We start from the raw sequence: 23,315 nt of genomic DNA on the forward strand, positions 1-23,315 counted from the left end.
AGGTGTGACAAAACTGAGCTGAGTTTCACTGTGCGATTGGATTTCTGGGAGAAATGTCAGGTTAGAAGAACACACACACACACACACACACACACACACACACACACACACACACACACACATTACTGCCATCCTACACCCACAAGAATGTTCCCACAGCACAGTAATGGCAGCTCATAAAAAAGCGCAACTGGCTCACCAGCAGCACAAGGTGTCACTCAAAGTGTGATAAGTACAGTTTGTTCGGAGTGTAACTGCCAGCTTCTGCTAAAGACGCATCACAAAATACTGTTTTTATTTGTTTAATTTCAAGGAGTTGGAGGGCTCGGCTGGTGATTGATGAGAACAAAAACGGTGCTTGCAGAATACTATTATTACAAGAAATTCGTCTGAAGCGTTTATATTTTGTAATTACAAGTTCTCACACCATTTGATAGACTGCAATCTTTTGTGTGCTTACCTCAGAAAACCTATCGCACAGTGCAAATGTAAAATAGTTTGCTGACTATCTGTTTTCAGCTGAATTAATTTCAGTTAACGTCAAAGGATAGCCTATTTCACTTTCTGATTAAGTCTTGTGGGAAAATAAATCCAACACTTTGAAAAAGTAGTACAGAAAATTGCCCTCTCACTGCTGCCATGATGTATTAGAAGTATTAGGGGAGCTCTCCACAAGGTTGAAGGAATTTGTTCCAAAGACGCTGCATTTTTCTTCCCCTGGGTGAGATGTATGACAATGGTGGGCTTAACCTGCGCTCATTAGAGGCAAATTCATCTCAGACCTCCTGGGGAAGGCTCTGAGAAACCAATGACTTCAACACAGCTGCGCTCATTTTTATCTCCAGGATTCTAAGTGTTCACTAGAAGAAGAAGAAGAAGAAGAAGAAGAAGAAGAAGAAGAAGAAGAAGAAGAAGAAAAAAGCAGGAGGTTTTGCAAGAGAAAGCCCAAACTGAAGAAGAAAATACTGGCAATGAATCCACTAAATGCCTTGGAGACAGGTTAAGTTAGTGGTGAGGCCTGAAGAATATAAATTACCAGGATGACAAGGCAAAACACTTTTTTGAGACAGTGAAGGTGATAAATCCTTTTTAGTTTTAGAGTCTTAAGGTTGTGGTCACTGCCGGACAAACAAGATCATACATCACAGTAAGCACAGTAAATGATTAAAAGTTGCCTTGCCCGTCTTTTAAATCAGAAAAGCTCTTTGAAGCTTGACTGAGATCAGTTTTGTTGATCTTAGACTTCAACGCTGCAATTTCAAAGATTTCAAGATCCAAGGGGAACATGATTTTTTTTTTTTTTTTTAAGAAAGCTGCTGAGGCTTTTTAGTTTCTTCTTCTCCACTGATGAAAAAAATGAAGGGAAGCAGAAAAATCTGCCATGACGTATTAACAACATGAAAGAGCGACACTCTTCCTGTGTGTCACATGGTGAATAGCAACAGACAAGGTGGTTATATCAAATAAATTAGTCTGTTTCATGCAGTTAACTTGACAGCTGGTGATGTAAAAGTCTTTCCTGATAAATCAGTATGAAAGCTAAACTTAATATAAATGGAATGTATCAGATGGCATTTCATGTCAACACCAAGCAGGAACCTCCGAGCCTGAAAAATTTAATGTAAAAAATGCAGTTCCTTGAATGACCGATTGAGGCTCCAAAAGCAATTAAATCTCAATAAACCCCCAAGTTAAAATGCCCAAACTTTACAGCAAAAATAAATGTACAAAAACATTATACATAATTAAAGGAGAAGAGCCATCAAGTTGACAACATTGTAATGTAACAATCGTGTACCCCAGATTCCCAGAGTGTAGCTGTAACTATTTTAGTCTATTTTCAGTTCATAACAGTAAACTGTAGCATTGTGGTCGTCTAAAAGAGACTTGTTCAGCATTTAGGTGTACTGAAAGACACTCTAAGTAGTCAGATGTTCAGTTTTTCTGGTAAATGCGTTTTGTTTTGATGTTTTAAGCTTGTTTTTCACTCGCAAAAATTTGCATTGGCATTATCACAGTTAGCCAGAGACTACATTGTGCTAGTCAAGTTAGCAACTAGACTGAGGGTCAGCTTCTCCTCCAAATGGTTTTCTAATCAGTTCTGTCTCCAAAAGCCAACATGAGGATGGTCAAAATGCCAAACTCAAGGCCTTAAAATGGAAGTCCATAAACCAACAACACATTGGCTTCTTCATTATTTTTATGCAGTCTCGGTCAACAGCTGGGACACAAGTCCTTGAAGAATAAAATTGTATTCACTCCCTTGAAACGACCAAATTTTAATCTTGAGAAGCAGTTTCAAGTGCCTGAACATTCAACACTGGAATGCGGTGTGGTGATCGCAGTGCACAGACAAAAAATGTCTGGGACACTTTTTGAATCAGAGAAACCTTTTAGAAAGCCTGGTGTTGTGTTCCCCCTCCTGTGACTCTGAGAAACCTTGACTCAAAGCTGTTCCTCTCTGCTGCACATCACCGACTCCCTCTGGACGCTCCCACCACTCTGCTGTCACCACATGCTCTATTTCCCCTCCAAATGTGAATACTCTCAATCCCTCTGTCTTCTGTACCGCTTAGTGACAAGTGTTTGTGTGTGCCAACGCGTGCATGTACATCGGTATGTGTGTATTTATGTATGTGTCGGTCCTGGCAGCATGAATGAACGTGTGTGTTGTCAGTGTTTTCTCTATTTTCCTCTGCAATTAAATAGACTCCCACAGAATTCCATTAGTATCCATTTCAGTGAATGGTTTTACTGATTCTGACATCGTTCCAAGTACTTGTTGGTGTGTTTGTGTATGTGTGTGTGTCTGTGTGTACATGATGAGACTGGGCCTCTCTCAGGAGGAGCAGAGGGAACAGTGGGACTGAATGTTGGACATTTTGGATAGCTTCCAATCCGATACAGTGCAATACCTTGCTTCTTCTTCCCCCTCAGGCTTGGTTGACATTTAATTTCTCTATCCCGGTGACCAATGCATAAAAGAAAAGGTCCTGCTGCAATTACAGCCAAGGTCAGTGCAGTGGAGTGTAGTGTGCTGTGATGTTAAGATGTTGAATGGAAGCTTTAATGGCATAACTACTCTATTGTGCATGCACACATACACACACACACACACACACACACACACACACACACGTTTGCATGCACACAGACGGGAAATGCAATCTTCATTTTATACAAACAAAGACATTATTTTTATCCCACAGAAATACATTGCAGGAGCCAAGACCTTCTGTGAAATTACAAATGTAATGCAGCTTTTCTTCTATGTCAGTCAGGATGTTTGCATACTTGATTTAATCCATTTATAGCTATTTCAGTCAACTGGCATGGAAGCCATGCATGTCATGAATTCAGCCTCCTGCTAATGGTTTTATCATAATGGGTTGGCTTTACTCTGCCAGCCTGATAAATATGTAGGATTTCATGTTCATTAATAAACTGTCAATCAAAAAGAAGCACCACTGCAGCAGCCAACCACAGGCTGATACATGCATGAACATGACCCAAACGCACACATGAAAAAACACCCACACACAGAGATACCTGCAGGTTTAAAGGCAGACAAGGGCAGTCATTTGTCCATCCGTTTCCAGCATGGTCATTAGCATGATGCCTCTTGGTGTGCAGCTGATATTTCACTCTCAAATCCTGCCAAAGCTTTACATACCAGCCTAGCTTAACATCTAGCCAACTGAGGCAACAGAGCAACATCTCGTTATAACTTCTTTTTTTTAGCCCCACTTACTGCTGCTCTCCATCCTGCCAACTTTGTTCCTCTCTCTCTATTTCTCTCTTGTTTCCTACTGGAGGCTCATTAAGAGCTTACCCTGGACTCATGCCTGGCCAGAGACCCTGCCAGTCAAACTAGGAACACTCATACCTGTGAGGTGTAGTGGCGGTGAGCTACCACCAGGGGTCGGTAGTGTGCCATAAAGTGTTTTCCTTTCAAAACCAACAGTGTTATTCCAGAGCTCAAAATGCCAATAAAATAACTTGGATCTTCATGTTTAAGCAGCATATGGACACACTGAGTTAAAAAGAGAAGACCACCTTTTCTAAAAAAAAAAAAAAAAAAAAAAAGATGTTTACTTGTGCTTTCTTGCAGATTTTGACAGTCAAACGCCTGTAACAAGCAGTCCAAACATGAAGTAAGTAAACAGGCTGTGGGAGAGAGGTGAAACCAAGCTGTACTCGAGGTAACATGGGAGCGAGGAAGTAAGAGGGATGGAGCAGATGGCAGACAGATGGAGGCGGGAGGGCAGAGAGGAGAGACGTAGAGAGAGAGGAGAAAGGGCAAGATCGAGGGTGAATCCATCAGCGTCTTCCTGTGAGGCATGACAGAGCAGCGGACAGCTAGATGGATGCCTGTAGGTGTGCTCACTGAGGGGCACAGCAGCTGGCTATTCACTGCTCCCTCTTTTGTTGGATTCACCTGGATGCCTCATTGACACATATGCTGACACAGCACTGGTGCCACACACTCTTGCATCCACCCACAGCCGGTCACGCTCACACAAACATGCTTAAAATTCACAGTAAGTCCTGCAAATAGAATAAAAAGCAGTGAGGCAGACAGCCCCAGCATTGTTTACAACAGGATTAATATCAATATAATACCAGGCAATTTCAGGGCTTCACTCGATCAGCTTTCTCAAATGGAAATTTACGCACCTGTAGCTTTTTCAGAACTACGTTCACTCCGGAGCAAAGCTGAAATGTGTGTGAACAGACAATGCTAATAATTCTGTGGTCGCTCAGCGTAGTGGATGTAGCGACAGAAGGAGACAGAGGGAGATAAGTTGGTGGAGAAGTTGAATGCTGAGCAGCTCCTGCCTTAGGGCTGTGAGCCAATATCCGTCACCGTGGCATTAATTATATTCTCTATTCATTAGAGCACACCCTGGGGACGGCAGTTATTAGACACAGCCCAATTAGGCCTGCGGTGAGCTAACGATGCTGGGCCAGAGCGAGGGGCAGTGGGACGAATAAGGAAACCTAGAGGGTTGCAGCAGCCCCTTTTCAGGAGAGTGGGAGGACTCAGAGCAGATGGGAGAAGATGATGTAAAAAGAAATGTAATCTTACGAGCCTCAAAGAAATCTATTTTTGCTGTTATTCTCTTTGAGTATATGAGCAAAAAAATTAGTAGGGTTTCTCTTCTGTGGTGTATTCGTGTGAAAAAAGGCTCATGTCAGAGGATGAGGAGAATAAATTACGTAAAGCAATTTCCCACACTGGCACTGAAATCTACACCAGAAATAAACCTCTTCAGAGACAATAGCTTAGTGGCATATTGTGAAAGCGTGATGTTGATATGATTGACGTGTGAATGTGTCTGTGGGACAATGTCTTAGTGTAGTTTGATTGTTTCATCTCATCCCGTAAAACCCCCGTGAATCCTCATACTTCAGAGATTTTGACACTTTTATTGCTCAAAGAAAGCTACTTGGGAAAAGTTACTGTATAAGGTCCCACAAGGATACAGTGGAAGTGAGACGGAGGAGATAATACCTCATCTTTATGATTTGGTGAGCAGCTTCCAAAACTAGCTGGGCATTAGCAGATGAGAGAAGCTTTACTGTCAGGGTTGCAGATAGCTGTGAAACTTTTTTATCGTCACATTTTGTATTATTTTATGATGACTTCGATGTCAGAACGAAACTGTTGTTTGAAATTAGGAGCCCTCTGATTGAACAGGACGTCCGGGTCAGTTTTATGCTGCTGTGGTTGTGAGAACACAGCAGCCATATTGATTTTCCAGCAGCACACATCCTTAGTATGTCTCCATTTAGATTTTCTCTGTGTCATGATGGCTGCATGTTGCTCGTGGATCAGGCACAGCAGATAGGCTGTTATGACTGGAGGTGAGGTGAATCTATGTATCAGCACTTCTTTGATGCAGAGCCTGTTTCCCTATAGCGTGTCTTTGGTTGATTAAACACATCGACTGGCCTGTCAGCAGGCTGGAGGGATGGCCCACTGCAGCACTCCGTGGCACCGCTTCTCCACCATCTCTGAGCTTTAGCTGAAGGCTAAAAGGTAAAGGCAACTCTGGATGTAAGGTGATGTCAGCACAATAAATTTGACAACACAACGAAGCGTGTCTTCATCGCCTCTGTTTTCACTCTGCTCGCCTTTGTAGAGTTCTACTGATGTCTTTTTTTCTTCCTCGTCCCTGCTTTACATCCTGCAGCCTTTCCCAGGCTCTCAGGCTAAACAACCTCACTATCCATGGCCGTAGTGATCCCATTTGAATGCTAAACAGACAGTCGTATTCTAATCGCTTCGGCCTGCTCGCTGTCCATTTCTGAATTAATCATTTCTCTCTTTCTCTCCCCTGCCTCTAACTATCTCTGTCTTTCTGAGGGTGTGCTGATGCAATGATATCGATGGCTCCCTGACTACCATGCATCCATGGGCTGATTATGCACTTTTCCCTCCAATCTAATACAGCTAATGATCCAGGGATTTCATATTTATTAGGCAGTACACCGCCATTTATCATTTCCCAGCACCCCACATAAATAGTCATATTGGCATTGGGTAAATGAGAAGCAGGCAAAGGCAGAAACTTACTGTCTGGAACCTGTCTGGATAATGTCCTCCTATACTATTAACAGGCCCAAAGCAGGCGTTTGTCCCACAGAATCATTATCCGACTCTCAGCAAAGCCATTGATGCACCAAGACCTGCAGTGAACATATACTGAATGGCTGTTTTGACTTTTCCTCACACACATGAGTGGCTGGAAGGTGTCGCATCAACACTCCTGGTCCCTTTGGATAGGTTAAGTGCAGACAGACCTTAAGGTTTTTCATTTAAAGGAGCTTTCCACAGGGGCGTTTTACAAGTTAATTTAAACGTCACAGGGAGCACCACTCAGCCTGTGAAAACAGCTGTATAATGTCCTCTGAAGGAGCTTTTCTCATGTCTGAGGAAATAACCATCAATGATTTCATCAAGGGTATTTGCTAGACAGTATTAAAGAAAGAGCTTAACACACACTCGGGACTAAAGGGGGATTTATGTCTAGGGGTTATGGCGTAGAAGGCTTCACACTTAGCTGCTGTAGCTACGTCACAGCTAACATGCACATACTCAAAAAAAGTACAATGCTACAGCAGCTATACAGTATCTGCTGAGGTGGCCTTGAGCAAGGCGAATGGAGAGGATGCCCCTCTATGGGCAGCTCCCTCTAATACATAATGCATGTGTCTGTTTGTGCTTATGTGCATTTGGGCCTGTGTGTGTGTGTGTGTGTAAATTTATATACTGTACCAACAGTACAACAACAACTTTATTGAAGTTCTGGAAAGGCTCAGTAACTTGCTTTTTCAGTAACACACATTTAGAGTATATATTTTCACTGCTAACCATCTCTCCCCTGCTATAACTGCTCTTTATCACCATAAATGAAATTTTATCTCCTTCTTAGTAACAGGAGAAGGTGACCTTTTCAATCATCACTCTATATCACATAGTGAATGAAAAGATGTAAACACAGTTATGGTGGGGAATATATTTAAAGTATGATTAGGTGTGATCATGTACATCTGTCTGGTGTCACAGTGGTGATAGCACTGGGTGGAATCTGATTCTAAGATATAAATCAAAACCAACATCATCAAAAGCTCAGACAGGTGTTTACCTCGAGTGTCAGGTGTAAATCCATAATTCTGTCTATTTTTTGTAGATCTGTTTATCAGAAGACACCTTTAACACCAACCAAGAGAAACTATAACTTATTTACAATAGAGGCAGTGGTAGACCAGCGACTCCTGTGTCTGCAAGATAAAATCACTGTTTTTGTCAATGGAGTCTGGTTGCTTTGACAAGAGCATACATACATATGATGGCTTCAGTTCATCGTCAGAAAGTTATGTTTGATGGCAAATTAAAGTACTGTAAATAAAGCACCCTGGTCTCACAGAAATCCGTGAAATGGCCACGGATTTCGCTTAACTCAAAATCCGTGGAATAGCCACGGAATCACTCAAATTTCCGTGAAACTGACACGGATTTCGCTACAATGCAAGTTAATGACAGTCATATCCCGTGGCTATTGGTTTGTTCCAAGTCACATGACTTTCAAGGTCCCAGCGGTCAGAACAAAAAACATGGCGGACAGTTCTCTCATTTTTAGTGAAAAATCAATATTTTGACTTAGTTTCTGCATAAAAATGGATTTTGATCACATTTGTAGCGAGAAATATATGTTTTATTTTCTAAATATTCACTCAGTGAATGTACATAATCACTTTGTATGTTGGAATAGCCACGGGATATGACTATGTCATTAACTTGCATTGTAGCGAAATCCGTGTCAGTTTCACGGAAATTTGAGCGAATCCGTTGCTATTCCACGGATTTTGAGTTAAGCTTTCCTTACTGCTCACATCCACAGCAGTTCATCGTGTGCCGGTACTCCTACCTGCTTCTCCAAACCGTGGGTGTCCCAGCCACCATCTATGAAGGGATCGCACTGACTTTAGATAAGAACCTCATACAACCCCAGTGCAAAAAGTCTGAACTATCTCTTTAAGAATTTGCCATTCAGTTCTTAATTTCTTTCTTTCTCTGTTTCATCAGCTCAGACTGGTCTTCTGCCAGTGAGAGGAAATTACCATCTTTTTTCACTTTCTCTTTCGCTGCATATCATATGCTGATCTTGGAAGTATTCACATTTGCTCACACACACACTCACATACACGCTGAAGAAAACATAGTGGATTACAGATGGATTTGATATAGTGTTTGCTTTCAGTCGGGCCCTATGTTAATTGATCCCATTGATTCTGTCAGGCTGATCCAGAGCCTAAAGGCTCATAGCCTCTCCACCCCCTTCAGTTCAAATCCCCACAGACCTCAGTTCATAGTCTTCAAGCAAACACACACACACACAAACACACACACACACACACACACACACACACACACACACACACACACACACACACACACACACACAGCATTTCACTATGCAGCATACAAATACATATTTCACAGGCCATGGAATTCCTATTTACTTTACTCCTGCCCATAATGGCCACACACTGTTCTGAAATGATTATAATGGAAATTTCTGTTGTCTCAGCAAGTATGTGCAGCTCTATGCTTTCATTCATATGGCTGAGCAATTGTAATGCAATGCAATAAGGGGCTGGCCAGGAAATATGACATGTCACATAGAGTAACCTCACGCCCATGCTGGACAGATTAGCCCTGCAGAAGCAGCAGGGTAGAGTTATGAGAGTGCTTATTGTCATGGCCAGCATGAAGTCTGCAGGTGAGGATCAATACTGGTTGTTCATGAGGTCACACCGTGCTCCAGTGATCAGCACATGAATGACACTGTCTAATGGCTGATTATAACCTGGTTATAGGTTCTATATATTCTCCCAGGATCGAGTCATGTACGAATGCATCATTTTGTGTGACAGATTTTGAAAAATGTGCCACAAATATGGTGATTGATCCATGTTTTTCATTCTTGTAATATATTGTTGTTGAGTGCAAGGGGTAAAATGTACCCTTGGTACTGAGATTGTATGCTGCCAAGAATCTATTTTTGTTTGATTCCCAGCTCTGACATCTTTCCAGGTACTTTGATGCTTTGCATGTGCTATACAACCGTTTCCCTCCTTCCCTCAATTCAGCTCTCGGGCTCTGCGCCGACACACAGATTAGGGTGCAGGGAGATGTTGAAAATGAAATCTTTTGGATGCAGCCTGCTGTGATATTGTAAGCTCCTGCTGCCCTCACACAGCCACACACCCTTTTACCTCTACAATATTTATTCTATACACACATACACACACTTCATGTGTTGATGGATGTTTTTGTGACTGGGGGCCTCCTTTCCTCTCCCTCTGCAAGTCAGTGTGATAGGCAGGGCAACTCTAGCTCAGCTCCATTTCTAATTAAATGAAAAAGATCCGGACAGCATTTCATTCTGGCTCTCCTATTGCTCTGTGATTGTGATTCACGGTGTCAGCAGCAAAAGAACACAGTGCTGCTCCATCTTTTTGTCACCTGTTATAATTTCTAAAGCAGATAAATAGGGGTCATAACTATCCGGCGGAGGTCTAGGCCAGATATGCAAAGAGTTTGGCTCTCGTCCCTTTGTCCTCCCAGAGAAAATAAGTAGACAAGAAAGAAGGAAGGAAAGTAGAAGGCAAGGAAAGAAAGACTGAGGAAACACAAGAGAATGGAGAAAGAAATAAAGGACATCATGTTGAAATGGAGATCGAGACTACACAGATAATGACGGACTTGGCTGGGCTACTGATTTAAGTGGACCAGATTAGATTTATTCCCCAACAATATAATCCAGACAGTGAGCCGGGACTTTGATGTATTGTGTCATGGCCAGCCAGAGAAGAGCCATGTTCAGAGATTTTCCCTAATGAGCTCACCCTTGTTGAAGTGCAAAGAAGGGTGACATTAATTCTTAATGGGGGCATTAAAAGCTTAGTTAATGGAGAATAGTGAGCATTTGTGATTAACTGGCCAAATTAATAGCAAGTGCCACATTAAAACTTTGCTGAACTTAGTCAGCCCTCCTTACTGCTACGCAGGGCTTTTGAGATGCAAACAGAAAAGACTCTGAATGTAGAGTTGAAACTCCTCCATAGAAAACAAAATCACAACTCAAAGGTCAAAGATAAGGCTTGACATGAGAAGCCCAAAAGAAGCAATTTATTTGTCCACTTTTTAATATCTTCTGAACTTCAAGGCTCTGTGCAACTGATTAACCAACATACTCCCACCAAGCAGTACGTAGGATTTCCTACGAAAAACATTATCAGATTTCACAAAACTCCCTCTGTAGCCACAAAAAGACTTCCTACAACTTCTTCAAATATTCACTGGTCCTCCCCCTGACCTATAAACAAACTCTGATGCGTGAAATCAATGGATTTTCCCTTTTAAAGCTCTTACTCTCCCATTGTCATAAAACTAGAGATATTTTATCAGTTATGGAGCTCTGACGTTATCAGATTTATTTGTTCTGAATGGTTCAACACAATAGCTGATCCCTCTCTTTCAGCGCTTGTACCTGCCAGCCTGCCTGTCAACACTTCAAGCTTTATCTCAAACATATTTTAGTCTCTTTTGTCTTTGATTTGCAGAAATCCTTCTTTCCTGTCTGTAAATATGCAAAGGTCTCTGTGTAAATGGTTGTTATTGGGGATAATTCCATTAGATGTGTTCCCCAGTGCATCTTTACATGTGATCAAGCGCTGTTTCCTTCATCTTTACTACCTCATTCAAATTTCCAATGACACTGACCACCTATTAGAATCTCTTTCGTTTGTTTTGTTGCCACCCAGAACAATTCTGATGAAATTCTTCAAGCAGATGAGATACCGTGACCTTATACGCAAGAGAATTTCAAAACTTCAAAACAGCACGGGTTTGATTCATGCTTTTAAACTCCTTCTTTGCCATTCCTGAGCTTTTCTTTTCATGCTAATATTACCAGCAGGGGAAGGCCAAGTGTTCCATTAGACGCTTAATTAAAGAGCGTTTTATATTATTGACAGCTTCTGCATTTAAAACGGCCTTCAGTAGCTTCAGCCTGCATGCTGGCACATTCATCTTCTTTGAAGGACACAGATGTTTTATGCCTCATCTCACGCTCTTTCTCTCTCTTATTGCTTCTTGCATTCTTATGTGATGCACGCAAATCTGCTATTATATATTTTTTATTTTTATATGCTCAAAATATAATTAATGTGACAATGTGACATGCATAGAAAATAACTTCTTTATACAGAACTGCTCTTTGTGGATCTACAAGGAATTCAGTCCCAGTCTTTTCTTGCTAGTCAGAGCAATTTAATATAAGCAGTTCTGCTGCTCTGGTCCCTTGAGTTGTAGGGCACTCAGTTTGTGTGTTTGCATGCGGGTGAATACAAGTTTGCATGCATACTGCCCTGTGAGTCACATCCCTTTGTGGTAAATCACGAGAGGGCAGTTTTATGCATTGTTACTTTTGACAGAAATTCTCCAGAGCTCATACTTCCGCCCTCACACTCTCCCACAGTCATGCAACTCAGGCACACACACACAATCATGAGCACTCATTTACTTTAATGGATCTTAGCTGAGACATGCAGGGATGTACTCAGTAACTGAACCTGGAACAGTCGGTCAAATTCAGTCATTGACCCTGGTTGAGTCGGTCAAACTGTTGCTGCTGGAGACTGAACAGGTGAAGCCGCTCTTACGGTGAAAGTGGCTCTGCAGAGAGACCAAGTGTTAAAGGGCTTAATTTGGTCCAATTGAGTAACTTTCTCCTTTTAGCTGCTGATAAGGAATTCACTTCAGGCACACGCCAGAGCGGCAGTAACCCAGGAGAACTATCCACCTCTCAGGCGTTCTCACTCCATGGGACGCTCTCTATTCCTCTCCACGATCTCCTGTTAGACTAAAAATCAATCCCCCAGTGGAGCAGCAGCCCATTTGTCCTTGGCTTTGACAGAGGCTTGGGTCAATAAAGGCACTGCATCGCTACTCCCTCGTTGGGCCTCCCAGCAAAGCCTCTGCTTGGCACAGCAATACTCTGACTGCCGCCCATGATAGATGGCATAGGCATGTGAATGGAATCACTGGAGCAAGTCAGAGCTGCTGGGCAGCACTGACACATTTTGTAGCCTCTCCTGCTTTTATCTCATGGTGGTGCATCAGATGGTAGAATGGCAGCAACTTAGACTTTGGCCTCCAGATACCACGGTACATAACAAAACTCTTTGTTTTTTACTTTTTTCCCAGCTTAAAGATTGTTTGCAGTGTTGAAAAAACGGCGGACTTAAACCCAGGAGAATGGGGTTTGTGTCACATGTGAAAACAAAAGTAAGCGTTTTTTTCCGTAATTTATGTTTTTTAACGCAACTTCCGTGGCTCACATCACCCTCGTAATTACTTCACTTCTGGCATTTACAACATTTATTTACTGTTTAAACTGTCTTTTATAACACCCAACCAGTTGTGTTGGGAAGTTCTGACCCTAAGAGGTTAAACTGAACAAATTCTTTTTTTTAAATCATTTTGTTCATTTTAATTAGTGTGGTGCCCACAGCCCTGTGGCTGAGCTGCCTGTCATGTGACAAATAAATGAGAGACTCAAACTTAAGGGTTACATAGTTGAGTCGTGAACTAATCATTTCTGTTCCCTGTCCTGACTGATTTATGCATATGCCATGTGGGGAGGGAATGTACTGCTTGAAAATTAACAAATCACTCACTGAGATTACTCTTTACTCCCCAGTCATATGAAAGATTAGTTCAAAGTGAAAGAAACGTTCATGAACAACACACCACTACCAACCAGGTGGTTTTCTGCCCTAAACTTAGATCAGTGGTTTTGTTGCCTAAATTCACAGAAACCGCAGCCTTTTTTACAACCGCAAACCGTATGTGTATGTGTAATGACGTGTGTGCTTCCGCGAGTCACTTTTGATAAACACTCATATGTGTTGTTATGGATTGTATTGGCAAACGGTCTATTCTGTCCATTAGGTTGGAGATCTTGTTCCATTAATTTAATGGGAGATATTTTTTTATGACTGCTGTTCTAACCTTTTCCTTCTGAGTAAAATGACTGCATAGTTCGTCAGTCAGTCAGTCAGTCAGTTAGTTGGTATATTAGTGATACATTAACCTGGTTCCAAGTGAAATGGACAAACTATAATAATGCTGATACATTTCACTGCTATTATGCAGGAAATTTGTTTCTATTTCCCTTTGAATACTCAGCATAAGCTATTAGAGAACTTCATCAGCTGTAGAGCAGGATGTTTACATCTGAGCCAGCGAACTGCAGCTCTTCTTCCATGCGGTACCTATTTGGCAGGCAAATTCTTCACCACAAGTGGCCTTGAATCTCTTGGCCTCAGTTGTTGGAGGAGAACGTGAAGCAAACGAGGTTGGCAAATTAATTTCCTTAGTGTTAATAAAAGACAGCTTAGCCTGACTAAGAGGAACATAATTACAAAAAATCCTTTAATTTACTTGATTGTCCCTTGGATGAACATGTGATTTCCTAATTAACCTGCTGCAGCCCACTTCCCTCAATCCCAGTAATGAGCCGACTGGTGAATGCAATCAACCTGACCCTATCATTATTTGTCATGAATAAATGTATGTGTTACCATTATTATCAATTACATGTTCTGCAATTATGCATATCTATTCAGCTCCCCCGCTATTAGCTCTTTCCTGAATTGCTCATTTAAAAACATAAGACAACAGCTCTGCTAATAGGCAACAGTCTCCCAACACACAGGAACAAGGATATATACACAACACATACACACACACTTCCTACACTGACAGGAGTTTCCCAGAATCTCTCAACAATGTCAGAACAAAACAACATGTCAACTGTGTCAACATTTTGAATAATGTATGCTCAGAGTACGACTCATCCATTTAAACAGCACAGTGGGACAGGCCCGCTTTGCCTAAATCTGAAACAGTCGTCAGTGTCACTTCCTATTCTCATAACTTTTGCATCACGTGGCTCTTGGTCTCAACTACTTCCTCTTTTGCAACGTATCAATACTGATTACAGCACATCCTCAGCAGAAAAACTTCGGCCCATGTGTCGAGCAGTGTTTTTTTTAATTTTCTTTCAGAATTTATGAAGATTTGAAGCTTGGATCAATCATGGATGGAGCCGTGTTGTCTTTGTCATCTTCCTCATCATTATCGTCCTTGGCAGCGGCGGCAGAACCACAGAAAGATACTTCACCAAAGAGCGACAGCAGCCTCCCTCGGAGCCAGGAGGGTAATAAATCAACCAAAGAATTATGGTATGTGTGTTTCACAATTCTACTTACAGGGGGGGACATAAAAACAGGAACATGTAACAGTATAATCCATAAAACTTTAATAGAACAAATTCACCAACTTTAGCCTTAGATAAAAAGTTAAATCAACATCTCTGACTGTCAACAAATTCAAGTTAAACTTTATACAGTCAGTGATAAGATAGTATAAGATAGTTTATTGTAAACTTTATTTATAGAGCACTTTTTTTTACAAGAGATGTTAAAGTGCTTTACAATGAAAAATAAAAACAAGGGCAAATAGACAATGAAATTAGACGATAAAAAGACCGAACATAATAAATTGATGTTGTATTATTTTGTACATGGATTCCTGTGTTTGTGTCCACCCCGTCCGTGTATTTACCAAACTTCCTTAAATTTACAACTTGAAACTAGTCGAGCTTGTGATAGATTGGAAGGATTAAACCATTTTATTGTCTGATCATTATCTGTAGTGTATCAAATTTTAGAGACTGTTTTAAACTCACAGTATGGATAAATTATATTTCTTATCACATTTTCAGAGACAGTTAAATAAAGTTCAATGAGAGGAGGAATAAAAAGGGACTGCGGAGTTTCCAATGAGGTCATAAAGTTGTGGGCTCTAGTTCATTATTTCGCAACTCTGGTACTCCATCATGTTGTAAAAAATGCTACTAAAATAAAATATCAGTTATATAATGCTAAGTCATCAACCTGGAATAGCTTTTTGTGTGTTGTGGTCACTTCTTTTATATTAAAGTGACTAATACTATGATTCTTAATGTGGGCACACTTGGCAGACACCGTGACCACACTACCTACACGATTGATTAGACTGCCTGAAAATACCCATATTGAAATAGTGAAACTTTCCTCTGTAAGGGACTGGTTTCATACAGACACATATCTACTTTAGAGTGATATTTGTCTGTGTTGCCACCAGCAAGAAGCAAAGATATTATCTATTTCTTTATCATATGCCATGACAGTGAATTACCATACTGCTGCTGGAAGCAGTGGCATTTTGGTATCCTTCCAAGACAGCATACGATTGAAAACTTTGTGAAACTGGGTCAGACAGTGTGTATCGGCTGTCAGAGAAGCTGAAAGAGAAAAGGCTGTGGATCAGTGAGACATGGTGCATGGTGCGGTCCCAATAGGATGGATGAATACACAGTGCTGACTTGCCAAGACAGGGTATTGGGCATGTTTGCATTTTGTGCTCCACACTGGCCACTAAAATAAGGCTTCATTTCATTTGTTTCATTTCAGCTCCTGCCTTCATCTTTTCAAACTGCAGAACTAATGGTTCTGTGTGCACAGTTCACTCATTAGAGCTATAAACAGCCTCCACTAAAGCTCTTTCCTGCTTTGTTGAACTTGATAACAGATGGTATAGAGAGCACATTTGGACAAATATTGTGACTTTGGGTAAACTTCCTCTTAATGTAATATCCCTTTTTGATGATGTGAGCAGTTTTTTTTCACAAACTGCAATGTATCTTTCACTAACCTTCTCTAAGATAATACATTCACTGAAGAGGTCATTTTATTTCAGGAAATAGGGAAATTCCCCTTGTTCTGAGATTTAACCTTATCCAGGGGGCTTTTAGAAGTTTTCTTAAAGAAAAAGTTAAACATTCTGGAAAATACCCTAACTTACCTTCTTGCCGAGACTTGGATCTCAAGATCAGACTGGTGTTAGTCTGATGTCTGTTCATAACAAAAATAAAGCTACAGCCTGAAGCCAATTAATCTAAGGTTTCAAAATTTGCGAATGCTATATACAGTACAGGCATTTCCTGTGCAACTTTGTGGTTTTGACCAATCAGGCTATGCAATGCAGGAGAATCTCAATGCTGACGGGCCATTGCAATACATTTTCATACAGATTTCTAGTGAAGTGAATCAGTGAAAACGATAATATCGCATCTACTCTTGTCTTTGCATTGACAACGAGCTCACTGATAGACACTACTATCTTATATCCTGAAAGTTGCCACACAGCTCACAGAAATACTTTTAACAAATGTTGCTATCTACAGAAAAAGCCAATTCAGTCTGTTTCCTGTTTTATGCTAAGCCACAAGCTGTTATCATATTCTCATTTACTCTCAGACAAAAAAAAGGAAAGAAAGAAAGTACGTATATTACTTTAAACTTGGGAGGACAAAAAATGTCTAATCTCAATTTCCATAATCCTTTAGTGGCCTGTGTGTATTGAAAACTTATAAACCTGATGATACAAAGTTGTCATAGGACATCAGTGTTTGGTCAGGAATGTGTACATTTAATGTCATTTTAGCACTGAAAAGACGTGTATCTTCCCATTTGAGCTGCCTTGGATACAACTCTACAATTGTGTAACACTGGTTTTCACATAGCAGGACACTGTACGTAAGTGGATGAAAGCGTGTGTTTGCGAGGGAGTTTAGCCTTAAGGGGGATGAGAGGTGATCGCAGATTGTGATTCTTTGTAGTACTTAGCTCTCTGAGGTTACAGCAGTCCTACAGTATGTTTGTGTGAAGAAGCCCTGGGGGCTGCATGCACACTTGTGTGTTATTCCATGAGCAGATTCCCCCCTGGGCTTTAGATCTCTGCCGCCTCCCTGTCAGCTATTACTTTCAGACTAGACCTCACAGCAGGGCTGCTGGAAAGGAAACTAGTTTGACTAATTAATCTTTGCAAATATTATTCTTGTCTCCGAGTGGTTTAGCACATTTTCCAGAGATCATCACCCATATTTTTTCCAGAAGCTATCGATATGCAAACACCTCTGATAGTAAAGAGATTCTGATTGGCTGGGAGTGTAGATGCAGAGAAATGCACCACTCTGTGTGTGAGTGTCTTGAGTGCATAATGTGACTGTGCATGCATGTGTGTGCGTGGGTGTGCATAATAGCTCCGATTCGATTCTCTGTAAGTGCACTCTATGCGAGTGGGTGTTCAAAAGTACTTTGACGTTCTTTTGTGCACACATGTGTTTGCTTATTAATGGAAATCCTCTGCTAATGTTCTTCATCATGACTTTATTTATGGCACATATTCTCTGTAACCACATCTGTGTGTGTGTGTGTGTGTGTGTGTGTGTGTGTGTGTGTGTGTGTGTGTGTGTGCGTGTGCGTGTGCGTGTGTGTGTGTGTGTGTGCGCGTGCAGGACAGAGGACGTGACTCCCGTGGGTGGCAGGCTGCTGTCCACTGAGGAGCAGGTCACTCTGATCACTGAGAGTATGACTGTCACCTCCACTGACCAGGAGAAACTGCTGCTGCTCAACAAGAACACTGAGCTCCGCAGAGTCAACAAAGAGGTACAGCGTCACATTTAACCAGCACAGATTCTCTACAGGTCCACATTTGTATTGCTGATGCTGGCAATTACATTTCTCTCTCTCTGGAAACCAGAGGAGGACTGTGGGCGTTGTGTGAAAACTGCTGCTAAGCTATGAAGAATCATCATTAAAGTTATACAACCTTTGCTTCTTGATTTTAATTAGAGGCTGCTTAATAAAAAGAGAAAGAGACGAGGGAACTGAGGTGTGTTTAGAGAGCTTGCAAGTATTGAGTAAAGAGTGTAGTGTCTCACCTCGATGACTTCAATACATTTCCTGATGCCCACGTTGTTTGGTAGACAGACTGAGAATGATGACGGTAATGGTGGAATGAATGGTGCTTTCAGTGGCTGCAGTGGAGGCCATGCACTGATGGTTATGTGATGATGATGATGGTGTGTTACAGCTGATGAAGCTGAATGAGGACTGGGATCAGGTGTACCGCAGTGCCACGATGGGGCTACAGCACAGACTGGAGGCGTTAGAACTCGAGAACACTGCCATCAAACAGCTCAACAACAGACTGCTGCTCAAAGTGGAGCACCATCAGGTAAACACACAACAACACTACAGAAAGTGAAGAAGCAGAGCAGGGGGGAATTCCTAAACAGTGCGTTATGGTTCAGATGGGGGAAAATTATACATTTGATTTACGTGTGTGGGGTTTTAAGGGATGTTTGGGATTTTTTTGAAGAGGGGTTGTATTAGGTACTTATCCATGGTCAGTGTACTAGCTGCACTAGATAGAGGTCAGTATGAATTTGAAGAAGCAGGAAGCAAATAAGCAAAGTTCTGGTACAGATGAGGGCAAAAGCCAAGCATATTTTAGCCACCTTAAAATATCAATATCAGGTTTTGTGAGAGCTCGATTTTAAATATTTTCACCGCTTTACTTTGCCGTCAAACAGCCCTGTTTACTTGTAAACTATGCTTTCGTCAAAGCCACCTGAAACAAACAGTCATTTCACCTCACACAACAGGAGTTGCTGGTCTACCACTTCCTTGATTATTTCCTTTGTTTGTGTTAATGTGTGATTTTGGTGTTTAAGGGGTTATATCAGATACACCAATGTCACACAATAGCACAAACTAAACAATGGAGGCAGCGGTAGACCAGCAACTTCAGTGTTCTGCGAGGTAAAATTACTGTTTTTGTCAATGGAGTCTGGTGGCTTTTAAGAGAGCATAGAACGGTTTCACCTCCTCCCCATGTAAACTTAAACAGGGCTCTCTGATGGAAAGGTAAAGAGGTGAAAATATTAAATATTCTAAATAGTGTACATTAAAACTGACTACTACTGACTATTAATTTTTGTTTTTTTTGGGTGGCTGGAATAGGCTACAAAATTACAATAAGAAAATAATATGTTAAGAATTTATCAATGATAGCCAACAGAACAAATTAAATTACACAAGGGATAATAATTTTGTAAAAACAACAGCAATAATTAAAATTTGAAAGCATAACATTACCACAGATTAAAAGCCATATTACAAAGATAGGTCTTTAAGACATTTTTTTAAAATAAGAGAGAGTTTGCTTTTCTAAAATCCAGAGGCAGTAAGTTCCAGAGTTTAGGGGCATAAAAACAGAAGGCAACAGTACTCTTATGGGACGCATAAGGAACATTTCAAAGAAAATTGGCTAAGGACCTTGGTGACCTGGCTGGAACGTAAAATTAAAGCAAATCTCAGATATATGGAGAAAATTTCAGATGTTACTGGCAGTGAGTTAATTGGAACAATTTAACGTTTCAGTTAAGACTCTGAACTAGCAGTTCTTTGTAGGTAATCCAGTAAAAAGCAAAATACAACAGTATAACGTCTGCGAATAAAAGTTTGAGAGAGTATTTCAGCATCTTGACTTCCTCAAATGAAAAAAGGATGTTTTATGAATGTTTTAATCGTGCTGTGATGGGATTGCAGAGTGCAAAGGAGTACTATGAGCAGGCGTTGATGCAGGAGCTGAAGAAGAACCAGGAGCTGCATGAATACATCCGATTGGTTGAAAGCAGGATGCACAACCACACAGACAGAGACTACACACCTGCCAAACAGGTATTACACCTGTCAGTGAGGTATTGTCTGATTTATGACTGGATTGTGCTTAATCAGTTTGTCTTGTGTCTTTCCTAAAGGGCAGCTTCAGTGCTGTGATCCGAAGCCCGGTGTCTGGCCCCACCACTAATCCTCCAGTAGGTCCCGACCTGTCACCCACTGACATCTCTGGATACAACCCCTCATCCTCCTTCTTTCCAGCCTTTTCAAGCCCAGAGGCAGAGCGGCAGGGAAAAAGCCAGAGAAGTAGCACCCCAGTGGACTCCCAGCGAGAGGTGCATGATCTAAAAGAGCAACTGGAGGCACTGCAACATCAGGTGGGATGCTCTCTTCAGCACAGCATCAAATATGTGTTCCCATTTCTGATGTGATGAGAGCAGACCTGATGTCAACTCACTGTTGCCAGGGAAAGACCTGCTTAATGCTTCAACTTGAATTAGATGGTGAACTGCACCACCAAGTGGTGGTTCTGTGCAGCTTCTCACACTGATTTAAGAAGTATCTGCAGATCACAAGATAGGGCTTGGATATTGGCTCACTGCCATATTGATGTCTTGTGTCAGCAGACCCAGATTTATGTAGCAGAATATCAGTCCGAGCACAGCGACCACAAACACACACTGCAGGAGAACCGGAGGCTGAGAAAGAAGAGGGAGGAGACGCGCCAACAGGTTGCACTACTGCAAGAGCAGGTAGTGTTTACATTGTCTGTACACATGTACACAAATGCACACTCCATGCCAAAAGCACACACTCATATAGACATAAACATGCACATTCACACTCAAGAGAGAACACTCAAGTATCTGTTGGCATCATGGCATAAAACCCCCAGAAGTGAGCTTAGGCTACTGACAATACATGCAGTGCTATGATTCTTTTGTCAATTAAATGGTAGATTGGTCAATGTGGAGCATTTAATATGGTAAATATTCGGAGTATGGGCAGTGCAACAGCAGTTTAAGCATACTATAGTCGTCATATGATCTAAAATAGAGACTCATAAAAGGCACTGATGAGATATTTTCACATTTATGTAATAACTGTGACATTGCCACAGCTCAAGGTTTATGAGGATGACTTCCGGCGGGAGCGGTCTGACAAGCAGATGCTGCAGCGGCTGTTGATGAAGAAAACACCTCCAAACAAGGACCCTGTGCTTATCCACCGCTGCAATAACGAGCAGCAGCCAGCAGGAGGAGACAAGAGGACACCAAGTGGAGAGAAAAGAAAGCAGCACCACCCACTTTGCCCTAAGCACCAAAACAGGGACAAGGAGTCAGGCTGAAGGTTGAAGAAGGAAAAAAACATCATCATACACAGTACATTTAATATCAAATCTATGAGTTTCAACTCAGTAAAAAAGAGCACTTACTCTTTAGTGATTCTTCACACTCACTGACAGCACTTTTAATGTAGAGAAATTATTTGTTCATGGAAATAACCTTACATGAGCAAATCTGACATCAGATGCATTGTTTGCTCTTTAAGGTTATTGCCTGCTACCCTTCATAATAAAGAAAGGTTGCAGTTAAATTATAGATTACAATTGTAGAATACAGATTATAGTCTGCAATGTTTTATTTTCTGCTGCCAAATTTGATACCTATATGTATTTAATATATCTAATATATCTCTTTTAAACAAACTGTACCACTGTCTTTAAAAGTTACTGTTGTTGTTTACTATCATTAATTACTATGATAAAATAAATAAAAATAATTATATGCAAGCTGATGGTTTGTTCTCTGTGGCAGAGGGGGCGACCCTGCATATTTCTGATAACTGTTTAATTATGTTTTCTTCATGTGGTGAAATAATTTGAATTCTATTAAAAAAATTGTCTCAAATGTCTTGGTTCATGAAAACAGCCACAAACACACAATAAAAGTCAATGACACCAGAATGTCAGACAAGGAAGCTGCATTTGGGTGGGTTCCCCCTGAACAGCTGTTAAGGAGCGATGCTCGCCTCTGGAGTGTGCTGCTGAGTTAATGTTTGCTCTGACACTGAGGGAAGCTACACCGTTTACTGCCAAGTATCCAGGTCACTGGTCCACATCAGAGCTGAAACTCCTGACACATATCATGACTCAACAGAGTTGGCCGCTGGGTAATTAGGGGTTTCTCCTCTCTAAATTATGTTCTCAGGAAGTTGATGCTGTGACGGAAGTTATGATGTGGATGCTGCTGATTCCCGACCACACACAGACAATAATATGCATCCTCATAAATTGTGTTTAGAACAGGAAGTTGCCTTTGTTTGTATGTTGCTAAGTTATCTTAGAAATCAAAATAAAAGCACCTAGTAAATAATTAAGGGACAGCATGATGTTTTTAGACGGGAAGGGGCTCAGAGGAGTGGGTTATGTATTTGTACTCTGCAATAGTGTTAATGTGTCACTCATTCAGGAACAGATACAGGAACAACCATTTAGCAGGTCTTTATTCAATATCAGAGAGTGGCTGTGTTTTCACTATGTTGTCATGCTTGTCATAGATATATACATATATTTCTGACAATGTGATGAATCAAGTATTGCAGTTTTTCAGGGAGAGGATCCAAAGGAGAAAGAGTAAATAATGCAGTGGATGGCCTTGTTTTTTCTCTGTGAATGTGACAGCTGTGGTCATACATATCTCAGAAATGCCTTGAGCGATTTTCTTCCAATTTGGTACAAACATCCACTTGGACTCAAAGATGAATACATTTTGGTGGTCAAGGGTCAAAGGTCACCGTGATCTCACAAAACAAGTTTTCAAATGTGAATTGAATTATATTGTGTGTAGCATAAATAAATATGTATACACATAAATGAAAGATGTATTTCATATGTCAAGATGGATTTTCACTGTAAAATAAAGTATCTACTGACCACCTGGGAGCAAGACCTGCGGTTTAGAGGTTTAGAGAGGCATATGAAGAAATAACTCAAATGTTGGTGTTGCATTGGTGTGTTGACAGTACTGACTGTATGAACTCTGTCTGCTCCTGTTGTTGTTCTACCACTACAGACTACACTGAGCAGCATATGAAAGTAGGACTCAGATCCATGGGATAAAATAAGAGTCATTAATATTTTGAGTTTATCTGAAGTTTGTGAG

At 41.1% G+C, this 23,315-nt stretch overlaps 1 protein-coding gene across 2 annotated transcripts; it reads left to right on the forward strand.

The window, feature by feature from the left end:
- Positions 1–14,561: 14,561 nt before the first annotated feature.
- On the forward strand, positions 14,562–22,028 carry si:ch211-153b23.7 (uncharacterized). Of its 2 annotated transcripts, none has more exons than XM_059346681.1 (7): positions 14,562–14,823; positions 17,982–18,132; positions 18,560–18,703; positions 20,080–20,211; positions 20,292–20,528; positions 20,775–20,903; positions 21,272–22,028. In XM_059346681.1, the coding sequence occupies exons 1-7, from the start codon at positions 14,678–14,680 to the stop codon at positions 21,497–21,499; spliced, it is 1,167 nt and encodes a 388-aa protein (XP_059202664.1). In that variant the 5' UTR covers positions 14,562–14,677; the 3' UTR covers positions 21,500–22,028. The 2 variants fall into 2 exon arrangements, with proteins under 2 accessions (XP_059202664.1, XP_059202665.1); XM_059346682.1 differs by having other exon boundaries at positions 20,778–20,903.
- Positions 22,029–23,315: the final 1,287 nt, after the last annotated feature.

Source organism: Centropristis striata, chromosome 12 (assembly GCF_030273125.1).
Source record: "Centropristis striata isolate RG_2023a ecotype Rhode Island chromosome 12, C.striata_1.0, whole genome shotgun sequence".
Classification (NCBI taxonomy): domain Eukaryota; kingdom Metazoa; phylum Chordata; class Actinopteri; order Perciformes; family Serranidae; genus Centropristis; species Centropristis striata.